At 46.8% G+C, this 12,500-nt stretch overlaps 1 protein-coding gene across 5 annotated transcripts in view; it reads left to right on the top strand.

Annotated features, from left to right (window-relative positions):
- The window catches only part of mid2 (midline 2), a 152,044-nt gene that overhangs the window by 137,794 nt on the left and 1,750 nt on the right, over positions 1–12,500 (top strand). For all 5 annotated transcript variants that reach the window (XM_060062294.1, XM_060062296.1, XM_060062291.1 and 2 more), the window contains 2 exons: positions 7,056–7,263; positions 10,345–12,500. The exon at positions 10,345–12,500 is cut by the window's right edge and continues 1,750 nt beyond it. In XM_060062294.1, coding sequence (XP_059918277.1) covers positions 7,056–7,263; positions 10,345–10,804 — 668 coding nt within the window. In that variant the 3' untranslated portion in view covers positions 10,805–12,500. The remainder of the gene's footprint in view (positions 1–7,055; positions 7,264–10,344) is intronic.

The following is a 12,500-nucleotide window of genomic DNA, read 5'->3' as shown; positions in this document are numbered from 1 at the left end:
TGTGTGTGTGTGTGTGTGACTGGTTTGTCATATCCAATAGTGCATCCATGTGCAGATTCAGTGCGTGTGCTTCCTGTGCGGTCACCACTCCTCCGCACGCCCGTCCAGGACTGCCCGTCCTCACATGGAGAATATGAAGAGGTGTGTTAGGTGGAGTGTAAAGGATTGGGAGTGAGAGAGAGAGACGGGTTGGAGTAGAAGAAGAAGGTGAGGGCCGATAAAACAGAAGACAGCACAACGCTGTTTAGAGAGATGAGTGGATGGGGTTGAGTGCCCACTGTTTGCTTTAGTAGTGGGGGATGAATGTATTTACCCATTAGCTGAAAATGATCAAAAAAATTGTGTATTCAACCAGGAGTTGAGATACGTTTCGAGTGTGCCAGTTATGCCACTTTGTATGGAGACTACCCTTCAAAAGTTTGGGGTCACTTAGAAATATCCTTATTATTTAAAGAAAATAACTGCTATTTTCAATGATAACATTAAATTAATCAGAATTACAGTCTAGTCATTGTTAATGTGATAAATAACTATTCTAGCTGGAGACAGCTGATTTTTAATGGAATATCTACATAGGTGCACAGATGCCCATTTCCAGCCACCATAACTCCTGTGTTCTAATGCTACATTGCTTAGCTGATCGTGTTAAAAGGCTAATTGATGATTAGAAAAGCCTTGTGCAATTATGTTAGCACAGCTAAAAGCTTTTGAATAAATGTTGGAGTTTTCATGGAAAACATGAAGTTGTCTTGGTGACCCCAAACTTTTGAACGGTAGTGTATTGTATTCGGCACCAACGGCCATTGATTCAATTCAATTATAGGCTGTAGATGATTGGTTCTATTTAATAAGACCAATTTCTGTCATCACAGCAGGCAGACATGCAGCAGACTCATCTGTGTTACTGGTAGGATTGTTTCTCGTTCAAAAACCAGGCAGCATCGTGTGACTTTTAATTGTCTTCTCACTTCACTTGGATCACAGGCAGCAACATTCACGCCAAAACCCAGCAACTATGTTTCCTGTAGTCTCTTCCTCTGAATGGAGTATTGAACCATCACATTATTATGAATGCCAGTGAAAATAGTCTAGCCATAAACAAACCTGGCTGGTTTTCAATCTCATTATTGTTCCTTCTTGTCCTAATGCTGTCATTATCCGATGTATTCCCACCCGCTATAGTGATAACAGAAACAAGACAACCAGACTGAAGGGTTCAAATCCGGGCACAGGCTCACTATTCAGTCTGCTTTGGCTCTGTTCAAACGGCGGTATGTTAAAACTTAGGGGTTGGCATATAAATTACTCACACACACTCACACAGAACACACTTAACCATACATACACATGAATGAATGAACAGGGCCCGTGAAAACATGGAGCTCACGTACCGGCACATGATTGGACGATGGTCTGGGACAGTGACACTGTAATGAATCTCCTCCGACGTCTACACATGCTGTACCATGTCTGTGTGTTCTCCCGGGTACCTCTGCCTCTCCTCCTTCCAGGGTTACATAAGCTAATTGTCTCTTGATTTATAAAACAGGTGCAGCCCGGTAGGCCTAGGGATTTGTCGTTTTGTGTGCGTGTATGTGTGTGTGTGTGTGTGTGTGTGTGTGTGTGTGTGTGTGTGTGTGTGTGTGTGTGTGTGTGTGTGTGTGTGTGTGTGTGTGTGTGTGTGTGTGTGTGTGTGTGTGCGTGTGTGTGTGTCTGTGTGTGTGTGTGTGTGTGTGTTTTTGTGTGGGTGTGTTTTTGTGTGTGTTTTTGTGTTTTCTGTTTTCTGTTGAGTGATTGAGTGAGCTTGTATGTGTGTGCGTGTGTGCGTGTGTGCGTGCAAGTGCGTGTGTGTGTGTGTGTGTGTGTGTTTGTTTGTATGTGTATGTGTGAATGTGTGTGTGCATTTGTGTGTATGTGTGCTTGTTTGTATGCATGTATGTGTGTAACTTTTGGTCTGTTCTTTGTTTCCTGTCCCGGCATGCAAATCAATCCACCTCACCCTCCTTCCTCCTCATCTTCCTCCTCCTCCTCCTCCTCCCATTGGAGAGCACAGTAAATGGATGTGGGTTTGCTGGGATGAGAGTGAGGTCGGTTCGTGGCGGAGAGAGAACATTATAATCCATACATATTTAACGGCACCATTGTTGAGGCGTGCGAGGCAAATCTCATTACATCTATTCTGGGGATTTCATTCCTCCTATATTTCTTTGGGTCTGCATATGAGAAAGAAAAGAGCGACAGCTAATCTGTGGATGCACATTGGACTGCCTTGATGGGCAGCGCATATAGGACACTGGGACTCATTATTTTTGCTAACTGTTCTGAGCATCCATATTGCGTGTGTGGAGATGGCAGATGACAGAATGACAGTAACAAAGAAGGAGAGGGTATGTGGGTTTGTGTTTGTGTGTGTGTGTGTGTGTGTGTGTGTGTGTGTGTGTGTGTGTGTGTGTGTGTGTGTGTGTGTGTGTGTGTGTGTGTGTGTGTGTGTGCGTGCGTGCGTGGGTGTGGATGCTTGTGTGCGTGTGCGTGTCATTAAGGGTGTGAATGAATGAATGAAAGTACCGTACTTTCTTCTGATAGCGGAACAGGAGATGGAGTCCTGGCTGAGGATGTTTCCTGACATGCGCCCCTTGGGGACACCAACCACTGTACTTCCTGTTAAAGGAGCCTTCATAATATTGACAAGCAGGCATCTCCCATGATGGGCCCCTGTCTTCTGCCGGCCCCTAAAGTGTACACATGAGAAGATGACAAGACTGTCAAACCGCAAGTGCTACATAAGAACTAATTGTTTCATTCAGTTCCATTTCAACAGCAATTGCTGTAGGCAATGATAAAACAAACTATTCTTTCTACGTTCCATCAGAGATTTTTGATCCAGACTCTTTGATCCAAAGCGACGGTAGACTGCGGACGTTGGTGTTCACCGTTTTAAACAGTAGAAATGGCGTGTCTGGGCTCACAACGTCAGTCTGCATCAGTGTGTCCTCCCAGACCCCCCCTGAGTCCTGTCACCGTGGCAGCATCTCACATGCTGAGGGATGGCGTGCAGGCTATTCATCTCAAACTGTTTCTGTCTGCGTGTGTGGGATGGTGTGTGTACACATGTGTGTGTTTGTGTGTGTTTTAGGGATCGATTGTGCACGGCGATAACCGCGACTCTCTGATCGAGAGAGTTACCACCGTGACTGAGTTGCTGTTGCAGCTGCAAAAATTGTTCAGTTATGCAAGTAAATCGTGATTTATTTCACTTCTCCATTACTTCCGTATATATTTACAACACTTGGTGAAAGAATGCCAGGAAGGAGGGGCCAGTAGGTCGCGGGGAACTAACTAGCACCAGAGTAATTGCTGGAATTGAAAAGAAAGTCCATTAACCAGATACTATCAGTCCTCCAGTCTTCTGACTGTTGAAGAACTTCACAAGGTGGAAGCCAGCTCCCCTTACCTTCACCTCTCTCCCCCCCTCCCTCCCTTCCCACTCCCTCCTTTCCTCCCTCCCCCTTCTCTCCTTTCTCCCCATGTCTCCTAATCTCCTGATCTTCTCGTCTGTTACCCATCGCTGATACTGTTTCTTTCTCTGTTCCAGTGTTTTACTCCTTTCTGCTCAGTGCTCCCCAGTGCCTGAGCAGCTCTGAGCTGCGAGGCGGTGTTAATAGCACTGGGTGGGTTATCACTGCAGCGAGACACTGAGAGACATGGAGAATTATTAGCGTATTATAGCGAAGAGAGAGGGACTTAATCTCGTTTATTGATAAAAAAAAATCCCATTGGTTGGAATTATTATTTGGTAATCCCAACGTTCTACGTGGTTGGTTTTTATTATTTACAGGAAGGCAGTTGGGCGATTTTGACTCCCGGTATTGTACTTTACAGAAAGATGAACTCTCTTTTATGAAGCAATTGTGCGTCATCAATACATTGCAAAAAGTTCCATCGATCATCCTCCCTCACTCAAACAACCCCTTTCCAGTCATGTTTAGGCTTTATCTGACATTCAGTTAGTCTTCTTTGGGCTTATCAAACTCATGTGGTTCATCATCATTTTTAGGGCCCACTTACTTTATTAGTTCAATCAATTCACCCGACCCGGTGCTCTCTCACCATACAGCCCTGCTTCACGGTCCTCCAGTATACTGCACCACGTAGCGGGCCCCGGCCCCCGCTCGCAGGAGCGGCTCCCCCTGGAGGAGCCATGACAGAGGCTTCAGTGTTGGGAGCGCGGGGCTGCGCTGGCAGCGATAAGCAGTTCAAAAGACGGCGGCGAGGCTCCTAATTGGCTGCCTGCCCCCAGTCGGCCCTCAGTCGTCTCGTATAGAACAGGGCACAAGCCACCGTCGCTCGCCCATCGCCACGCGGATTAACGGGAGACAGGGGGAGAGAGAGAGAGGGAGGAGAGAGAGAGAGAGAGAGAGAGAGAGAGAGAGAGAGAGAGAGAGAGGGAGAGGGAGAGGGAGAGAGAGAGAGAGAGAGAGAGAGAGAGAGAGAGAGAGAGAGAGAGAGAGAGAGAGAGAGTGAGGGGGGATGAGGCAGAGAATAGGGGGGGGCTCAAAGATGAAGAGAGAATGAATATGAGAGAGAGGGAGACGGCACAAGAGACATTTGGAGAAGGGGAGGAGACTTATTATTGTCATTAAGCTGGGGAGGATGAAAGGGGGGGGTGGTGGTGGGGGGAGGTCTTAATGCATGTGGGGGATGAGGAGAGAGGTGTTGCAGTTTGATGTCAGGTCCGGAAAGGGACCTCTGTACGACCTGTCACAAAACACCCACACACAGACACACACACCCACATGCACACCCACACGCGCACACTCGCACACTCACACACACACACACGCAAGCACACACTCACACACACACACACGCACACACATGCACACAGGCGCGTATTCACACACCGACTGACCGACTGTATGAACTCGAACAGATGCAGTGCAAGTGAGCAAAGAGTGGGAGAGAGGGAGGGACTCAGAGGGAGAGAGGGAGAGAGAAAGAGGGAGGGAGAGGGAGAGAGACGGAGGGAGAGGGAGAGAGAGAGAGAGAGAGAGAGAGAGAGAGGGAAATAGAGGGAGGGGGAGAGAGAGAGAGGCAAATAAAGGGAGGGAGAGAGGGGGAGGGAATTCTCCGTGGACTCCAGTCCTCTGGCTGCACTCTCCATCCATAGTGTCGCATCTAAGATGTTCTCTTCCCTTTCATCTCTCCTCTCCCTCCTTCCTCTCCTTCCTTCCTCTCCTTCCTTCCTCTCTCTCCTTCCTCTCTCTCCTTCCTCTCTCTCTTTCCTCTCTCCTTCCTGTCTCTCCTTCCTCTCTCCTTCTCATTCTCCTCTTCCTCACTTCTTCCCTCTCTTTCCTATTTTCTCTCTCTTCTTCATCGCTCCTCTCTCATTCATCTCTCCTCCCTCTCTCCCTCCTCTCCTCCCCTCTTCTTCATCTATTCCCTCTCACCTTCCCTCTCTCTTCTCTCGTACTCGTATCTCCTTCCCTCTTTCTCTCTCTCTCTCCTCCTTCCCTCTCTCCATTCTTCTCCTTGTCACTAACTTGCTCCTTCCTTCTTCCCTTCCAATCCTCCTAGCTATTACACCTAAATTGCGGGTGTTGTTACAAATTGAGATGCCTGGACCCGAGGAAAGTGGTGGTATCCACCTGCTGCCAAATCGCCCAAATCACCACAATTTGCCTCCATTGTAGTTGAAGTGACTAGCGTCTGCTTTCTGCGTGAGCTTATCTTCAAGTGTTGTGTAACGGCGTGGAGGCACAGAGGAGGAGAGGATGGCTTCCATCATCTGCTGTCGGAGGTTTTTATGTTGAGGGTTTTTTCCTCTCTCCTTTTATTTCCTCAGCAGTGGCTTTGAGGCTTTGAAGCCGAGTGTGTTCTGCCCTGTGTTTCAAATCCTCCCCTCTCCTCCTCTCCACTGGTCTCTCTTTGAGCCATCCCCGCCTCTCTCTCTCTCTCTCTCGCTCTCTCTAGGGCTCTCTGTCTCGCTCTCGCTCTCTCAATGTCTTTTACTCATGCTCTCTCCTGCTATCTCTTGCTCTGTCTCTCACCCTCCTGAACTCTCTCTCTATCGCACTCTCTCTGTCCTGTCCTCACTCGCTCTCTCACTCTCAGTCTCTCTCTTCCGCTCGTGCTCTCCCTCTCGTTCACTTTTTCTATCGCAATTCAGTTCAATTCAAAAGAGCGTAATTGGCATGGAAAATAAACATGTACCTTGCCAAAGCGGTTACAGAAATAAAACAAGAAAAATTAGATTATCTGGTCATCAATGAGGAGGAAATACTTCTCTCTGGAAACTGAACCATCGGCATTATTACCTTGATCCATGCCTTTATTTTTAAGTTTTATCATTAGGGTTTGAGGTTCAGGAGAGACCAATATTTAAACTGAATGATACTCCAGCTCCATCCATCTTAATCCAATTTTTTTTTATCTATATCTTCCCTGAACAGCTTGAACATGACAGTTAACAACATATATATCTGGAAGGGTCAAATTTTTCTTAGTTTTAGACAATACAGTGTATTAGTACAGGTAATGATATAATTGATTGTGCTTTTGTATGCAGGCCAATATGTACAATAACGTATGGATCGTATATTTTCGACGTATACTATTCTTGATTCTTGAGATACTGTCTGACCTGTGAACACGAAGATGCCTCAACGCACTAATGCGCTCACCATTTAGGTTTCAGTTCTAGATTTGTTCCCAGCAGCTTGTCCCCCTCTCTCCTCCAGCCCTCCTTTCTGTCTTCATTCACCGCCAAACATTAACAACAGCGAGCCACCACCAGCCAGCGGCCTATCATCTATCTATCTATCTATCTATCTATCTATCTATCTATCTATCTATCTATCTATCTATCTATCTATCTATCTATCTATCTATCTATCTATCTATCTATCTATCTACTATCTATCTATCTATCTATCTATCTATCTATCTATCTATCTATCTATCTATCTATCTATCTATCTATCTATCTATCTATCTATCTATCTATCTATCTATCTATCTATCTATCTATCTAATCTCTCCTCCCCTCCCCCCCCCAGGCCAGCCCTTCAAGCTGGACCCCAAGACGGCCCACAAGAAGCTGCGTCTGTCCAACGACTGCCTGACCATGGAGAAGGACGAGAGCTCGCTGAAGAAGAGCCACACCCCCGAGCGCTTCAGCGGCACCGGCTCCTACGGCGCCGCCGGCAACGTCTTCATCGACAGCGGCTGCCACTACTGGGAGGTGCTGCTGGGGGCGTCCACCTGGTGAGGGAACACGCACGCACGCAGGCGCACGCAGGCGCACACACACACACACACACACTGTTGGGGGCGTCCACCTGGTAAGGGAACACACGCACACACACATGCACACACACGTACGCCCACACACTTAAACACACACACACATACAGACACACACACATGCTGCTGGGGGCGTCCACCTGGTAAGAGAACACGCACACACACACACACACACACACACACACACACACACACACATACACACACACACACACAGACACACACACACACTGATACACCCACAGAGACACAACTATGCCCACACATTCGCATGCATACATGCACGTCACACACACACACACACACAAACACATACATATGTCCTCAGGTGCACCCCTAGTGTAGCGCGTAGCTCGGTAGACATATGATCAACCCCAAAGTCTACGTAACCGTGTTGGGCCTTGTGAAGCTAAACCAGCTCAAGCTGCTGTCAACGTTTCAGGCAGAGACACATCCAAGAGCGTCCAAGTCAGAGCCGTCTTTGATATCGTAGCAGCTAGCTGCTAGCAGCTAACTGGTGTCAACTCTCTAGATCGCGTCAGTCGGGGTGTGAGACGCGATGGCTCATGGGTCGCATCGTAAAGGGGAACTCGAGATGATCGCGTCATTGTCTACTTTGACCTGTAATTAATACCAAGGACAGTTCCTCATGACTATTTAAAACAGCCTACCGTGTCTAGACCAGTATGGCTATTTGTCCTTGAGACATTGATTTGATGCAACATCATCTACAATGACGAAAAGGGTTTCCAGGTTAGTTCCTATGTTTGAAAGTAATGTTTAACGCTTTAAAGACACATTGCTGTTTAGGTAGCAAAGACACACTACTACAAAAACTAGTTTTTTATTCACATATACTTACCATGTTTTATCGCATAGTGGAAACCTACCTTTTAGATTTAATTATTCATCTCAGCATAAATTCAGCAATTCAACCACAAGTCAGAATTTCTTTGAAGTAGGAAGTGTGTGGGCGTGGGTGGGAGGGAGGGGGTGGGAGGGAGGGGGTGGGAGGGAGATTGTGTATGCAGGGGAGCCAGTAAAAATGAGGCCCCCGCATACACCACATCAATTACCCCCCCTCCCCACACACACACATACACACACACACACACACACACACACACACACACACACACACACACACACACACACACACACACACACACACACACACACACACAGTTATATAACCTGTTGGGCTCTTCCCAGGCATTTCATTAATCATGTCTGTCTTCATGGAGTTGTATTCTACTTACTTTCCTGTTTCCTCCACTCACTCAGTCACGCAGATGTATGAGTGTTCCTCTATCAAGGAATACATATGCATTTATTCCGAGGGTTGACAGATAATCACTACCTTTTGAACCCAGGCTAGCGCCTGCCTTCTTTGCCGACAGCGGTAACGTGAAGATGAAATAGTTTAGTGTCTGTTACCTCGGGGGGAGTCTGATAAGCGTATGTGGTTGCGGGAGTTTGCTGAATCATAAGCTATGGATGTTTTATGGTACATTTTTTATGGAAAAACTTTGAATGGTAAAATGGAAAACGATTTTGTAAAGTGTTCCACTTAAAGGGTTTGGCTGGTTTGTTAAGACCCGTGTTCATTTCTGACATGAGATGTAAATCCTCATTGAGAAAAGTCTGAATTCTGAGCTGGGTTATGGTGCTATCCGTTTGTATGGTACACCGGTGTGTCCGACCCGCTCTAGCGAGAACGTGCCGTAATTTCCTGGCTTGCAGCACTAATAGCGTTCCTGTTTCTCATTGGCTAGTCATTGTTATTGTTAGTTACATTAGCCTCTTTAGCAAACCAGCTCAAAAACAAACAACACAACTTTGCAATGTATTGCACGCACAGCAAGACCGTGCAATGCATAAATTGGTGACCGGAATAAAGTAGCAATGTAATCAAGTGTGTAAGAGCATTTGAAATCAACATTAAAATGACAAACGTGGTACAAATACAAAGTATATAATTCTCTTCACGCCACAGTTATTTTAGTTGTCGAGTCGTACTGTCAGCTTCACTGAACTCGGTATGCTCTCAGAACTATGAGTGGGAAGGTTTATACTACGACCAAAAGGGGGCGTGCCTCCGTGAAATGACGCAAGAAAGCTGGGAGATTTACACCTTACAACTTATACTGTTGGGCGTACCATACAAAATGGATAGCACCTTTTCTGTGAAGGTATTTTTAAACTGATTTGAACACAGAGTAAGCATTCTGTGTTTACACTGCCCACAGACTGAGAGACAGACTGAGCAGTTAGATCACCAGAATGTTAAATGTCCTGATCTTGAACACGCTGGGGAATTTTTGATCGAATTTTGGTGACCTTCTTATTGCTTTGACCCACCATTTGCAATGCGCTGGCTCAGTGGGGAACAGGGAAAGTGGTGTTCAGTTGACAGTCTCGTTCGACACACATTATTACAAGCGCGAACTGAGCAATTCACTTTGAGTCTGAAGTGAATGTTTTTGCTGTGTTCAAATCAGTTAAAAGGAAAACACCATCCTGCTCTTACCCTCCAGATCCATTGAATTGATGCTCTCCATTTAGAAATCTGAATCATCACTGCCTATAACCCAGCCAGTATATTTGCACAGAATTTGAACCGTGTGTAAAGGTTTGAAAAGGTGTGGATTTGTTAGTGTGTGGGCACTGTTGGAGAAAGCTACCTTGCCTTTGGCAGTTAATATGTTCAGATTTAACTGAGACAAAACCAAGATACAACTATAGGAGCTGCTAAACACTAGTTTGTCTGATTTCACAGTGCGCCTGCACACTGAGAATCTGTGAATTATACCAAAATCCGGTAGTACATTTACATTTCAACTTTGACAATGTCACCAATGTAGAATGGGTTCTTAGTAAACAAATCCAAACTGTGGCGTCTTTTTGATCGTGTTAAAACAAAATAGGGATAGCAGACGCAAAATGGGGCTCGCGAGACATTTGTCGACCTAGAAATCCATTCACGGGACACAGACAGGCCTGGTGTGTAATCTCTCCTCCCCCCTCCCCCCCTCCCTGCAGGTATGCCATCGGCGTGGCCTACAAGTCGGCGCCCAAGAACGAGTGGAGCGGCAAGAACTCGTCATCCTGGGTGCTGTCGCGCTGCAACAACAACTTCACCGTGCGGCACAACGGCAAGGAGATGCAGGTGGAGGCCAGCCTGCAGCTGCGGCGGCTGGGCGTGCTGCTGGACTACGACAACAACTCGCTGGCCTTCTACGACGCCATGAACTCCCAGCACCTGCACACCTTCGACATCTCCTTCCTGCTGCCGGTGGCGCCCACCTTCATGATCTGGAACAAGTCGGTGATGATCCTGTCGGGGCTGCCCGTGCCCGACTTTGTGGACGGGGGCGCGCAGGACCAGCAGGAGCAACAGCACCTGCAGCACCACCAACAGCACCAGCAGCAGCAGCAGCAGCAGATGGGGCTCTGCCGGCAGGAGTCGCCCTACGTCTCGGGGATGAAGGCCTGCCACTGAGAGGGCGGGGGGAGTGTGGGGGGGGGGAGCCATGTGACGAACACCGACCCCTGATCCCCAGCCACTCCCCACCCAAACCCCCACCCACCTCCCCCTGCGCACCTCTCCTATCCCGGGGTCGGACTGTGGTGGAAAATGAGGGTGTCTTTGGGATTATTGCGGAGAGCAGATCCTTGTGCACCATGTTTCGTGTGGCCCCAACTCTCTCTAACCTTCTAGGAGGTCGGTTGGAAGCAGAGAGCTGAAAGACGTGTGCAGCGGGCGGGGTGCGCGGCCGATGCTATTAGCTGGTTTCCGTCCGACACTGGAAACCCATCACATTGAGGTTCATATGTGGGAAGTTTTATTTTCTTCTCGTGTAAGCAGCCACGCACACGCAGGAGTGAAGAGCTGACCTGCAGTGGGCAGCGGAGACCCGGTTCTTTGGATTTTAATTATAATTGGATGATTCGTTTTTCAAAAGATTATGTTAATAACAAAAAATATCCACACTCCAAACCCCAGAAGCCGGACTGAAGACCAGAGTCTAGCAGCATGAGCAGAGTCAGCGGGGGGGTCCCGGCAGACCGCGGGGGGAACACCAGGACTGGAACGGCTTCTCCACTTGTACTTATGCAAAAGTTGTCGCTTGTTATTTTAAAACATTTAAAAAGAGAAAAGAATCAAACCGTGTTTAACTTGTATCAGTTGACCTTATTAATCGCTATGCCTGACTTATCGATATGGGATATGCTTTGATCTTGTGAATTAAACACATAACAGAAAATAAGCCGTTGGCGTTTTGGTAGTGCCTTCCTTTAAAGCCTACTGCTAGTCAACAGCTTGAACTGAGGCCAGCCATGAACCTACAACACATGGTGTCAGAAAGGGAATCACATTGTGTTCCTCTGCAGAAACTTAAATCTTGGCTTGTCTTATTTTGGGTGGTTGGTTTTTAGAGTGGCCCAGTTTAACAGTTGACCATTTCCGAAATGCTCTCGGACGTGACTAACCCTCTTGTATCATAAGAGATATATTGAAGAATTGAAAAGTGTTGATTATTTATGAAGACATACAATGCTTTTTATTGTTCATCCCAGCATGTCCATGATGCACTTTTTTTTTTGACATGGGAATATTTCCCTGGAGTTTGGTCAGAAGTGAGGGGAACAGATCACATCTTGCTCTTCCGCTCGTTGTATTGAAACCCGTGTATGCGTTCCCTAACACAGAGAACACAGAAACACGTGTCCTCTCACATCTGTAGTTGTTGTGTTTTTCTTCCCCAGTCCATTTGTTAGCGTGATAAAGCTATGGTGAAAAACACACGTGTTACACACTAGAGTCACGTGCTGTTGTGCTTGGCGGACGAAAGGGACTCGCACTCCTTTTCACATTGGGTTCATTTAAAGCAATAAAATCCCCTGGTGACGAAGCAGAAATGTTTGATTACTCTGGATGAAACCGTCCAAGTGACAGAACCTTCCCTCATTTGTTCCCTCGCCACAAAATGTGTGGTTCTTTTGACATGAAAGGGATATGAATGGGATGTTATTTATGTTATTTTTCACCATGCTAAAAAAGGATGACACAAGAGAAATATTGGGCAAAGAAACAACCTTTTGACTTTGACACTGTTCAGGGAAGACCTCGATCTCATGAATAGGTTTGCCAAACATTTATTCACACAAACCAACACATGCACTCGACCTTGTCG

The sequence above is a fragment of the Gadus macrocephalus genome, chromosome 10 (assembly GCF_031168955.1).
Source record: "Gadus macrocephalus chromosome 10, ASM3116895v1".
In the NCBI taxonomy this organism is placed as follows: domain Eukaryota; kingdom Metazoa; phylum Chordata; class Actinopteri; order Gadiformes; family Gadidae; genus Gadus; species Gadus macrocephalus.
Note: the sequence above shows the minus strand (reverse complement) of the source record. Positions and strands in the feature narration are given on the sequence as shown.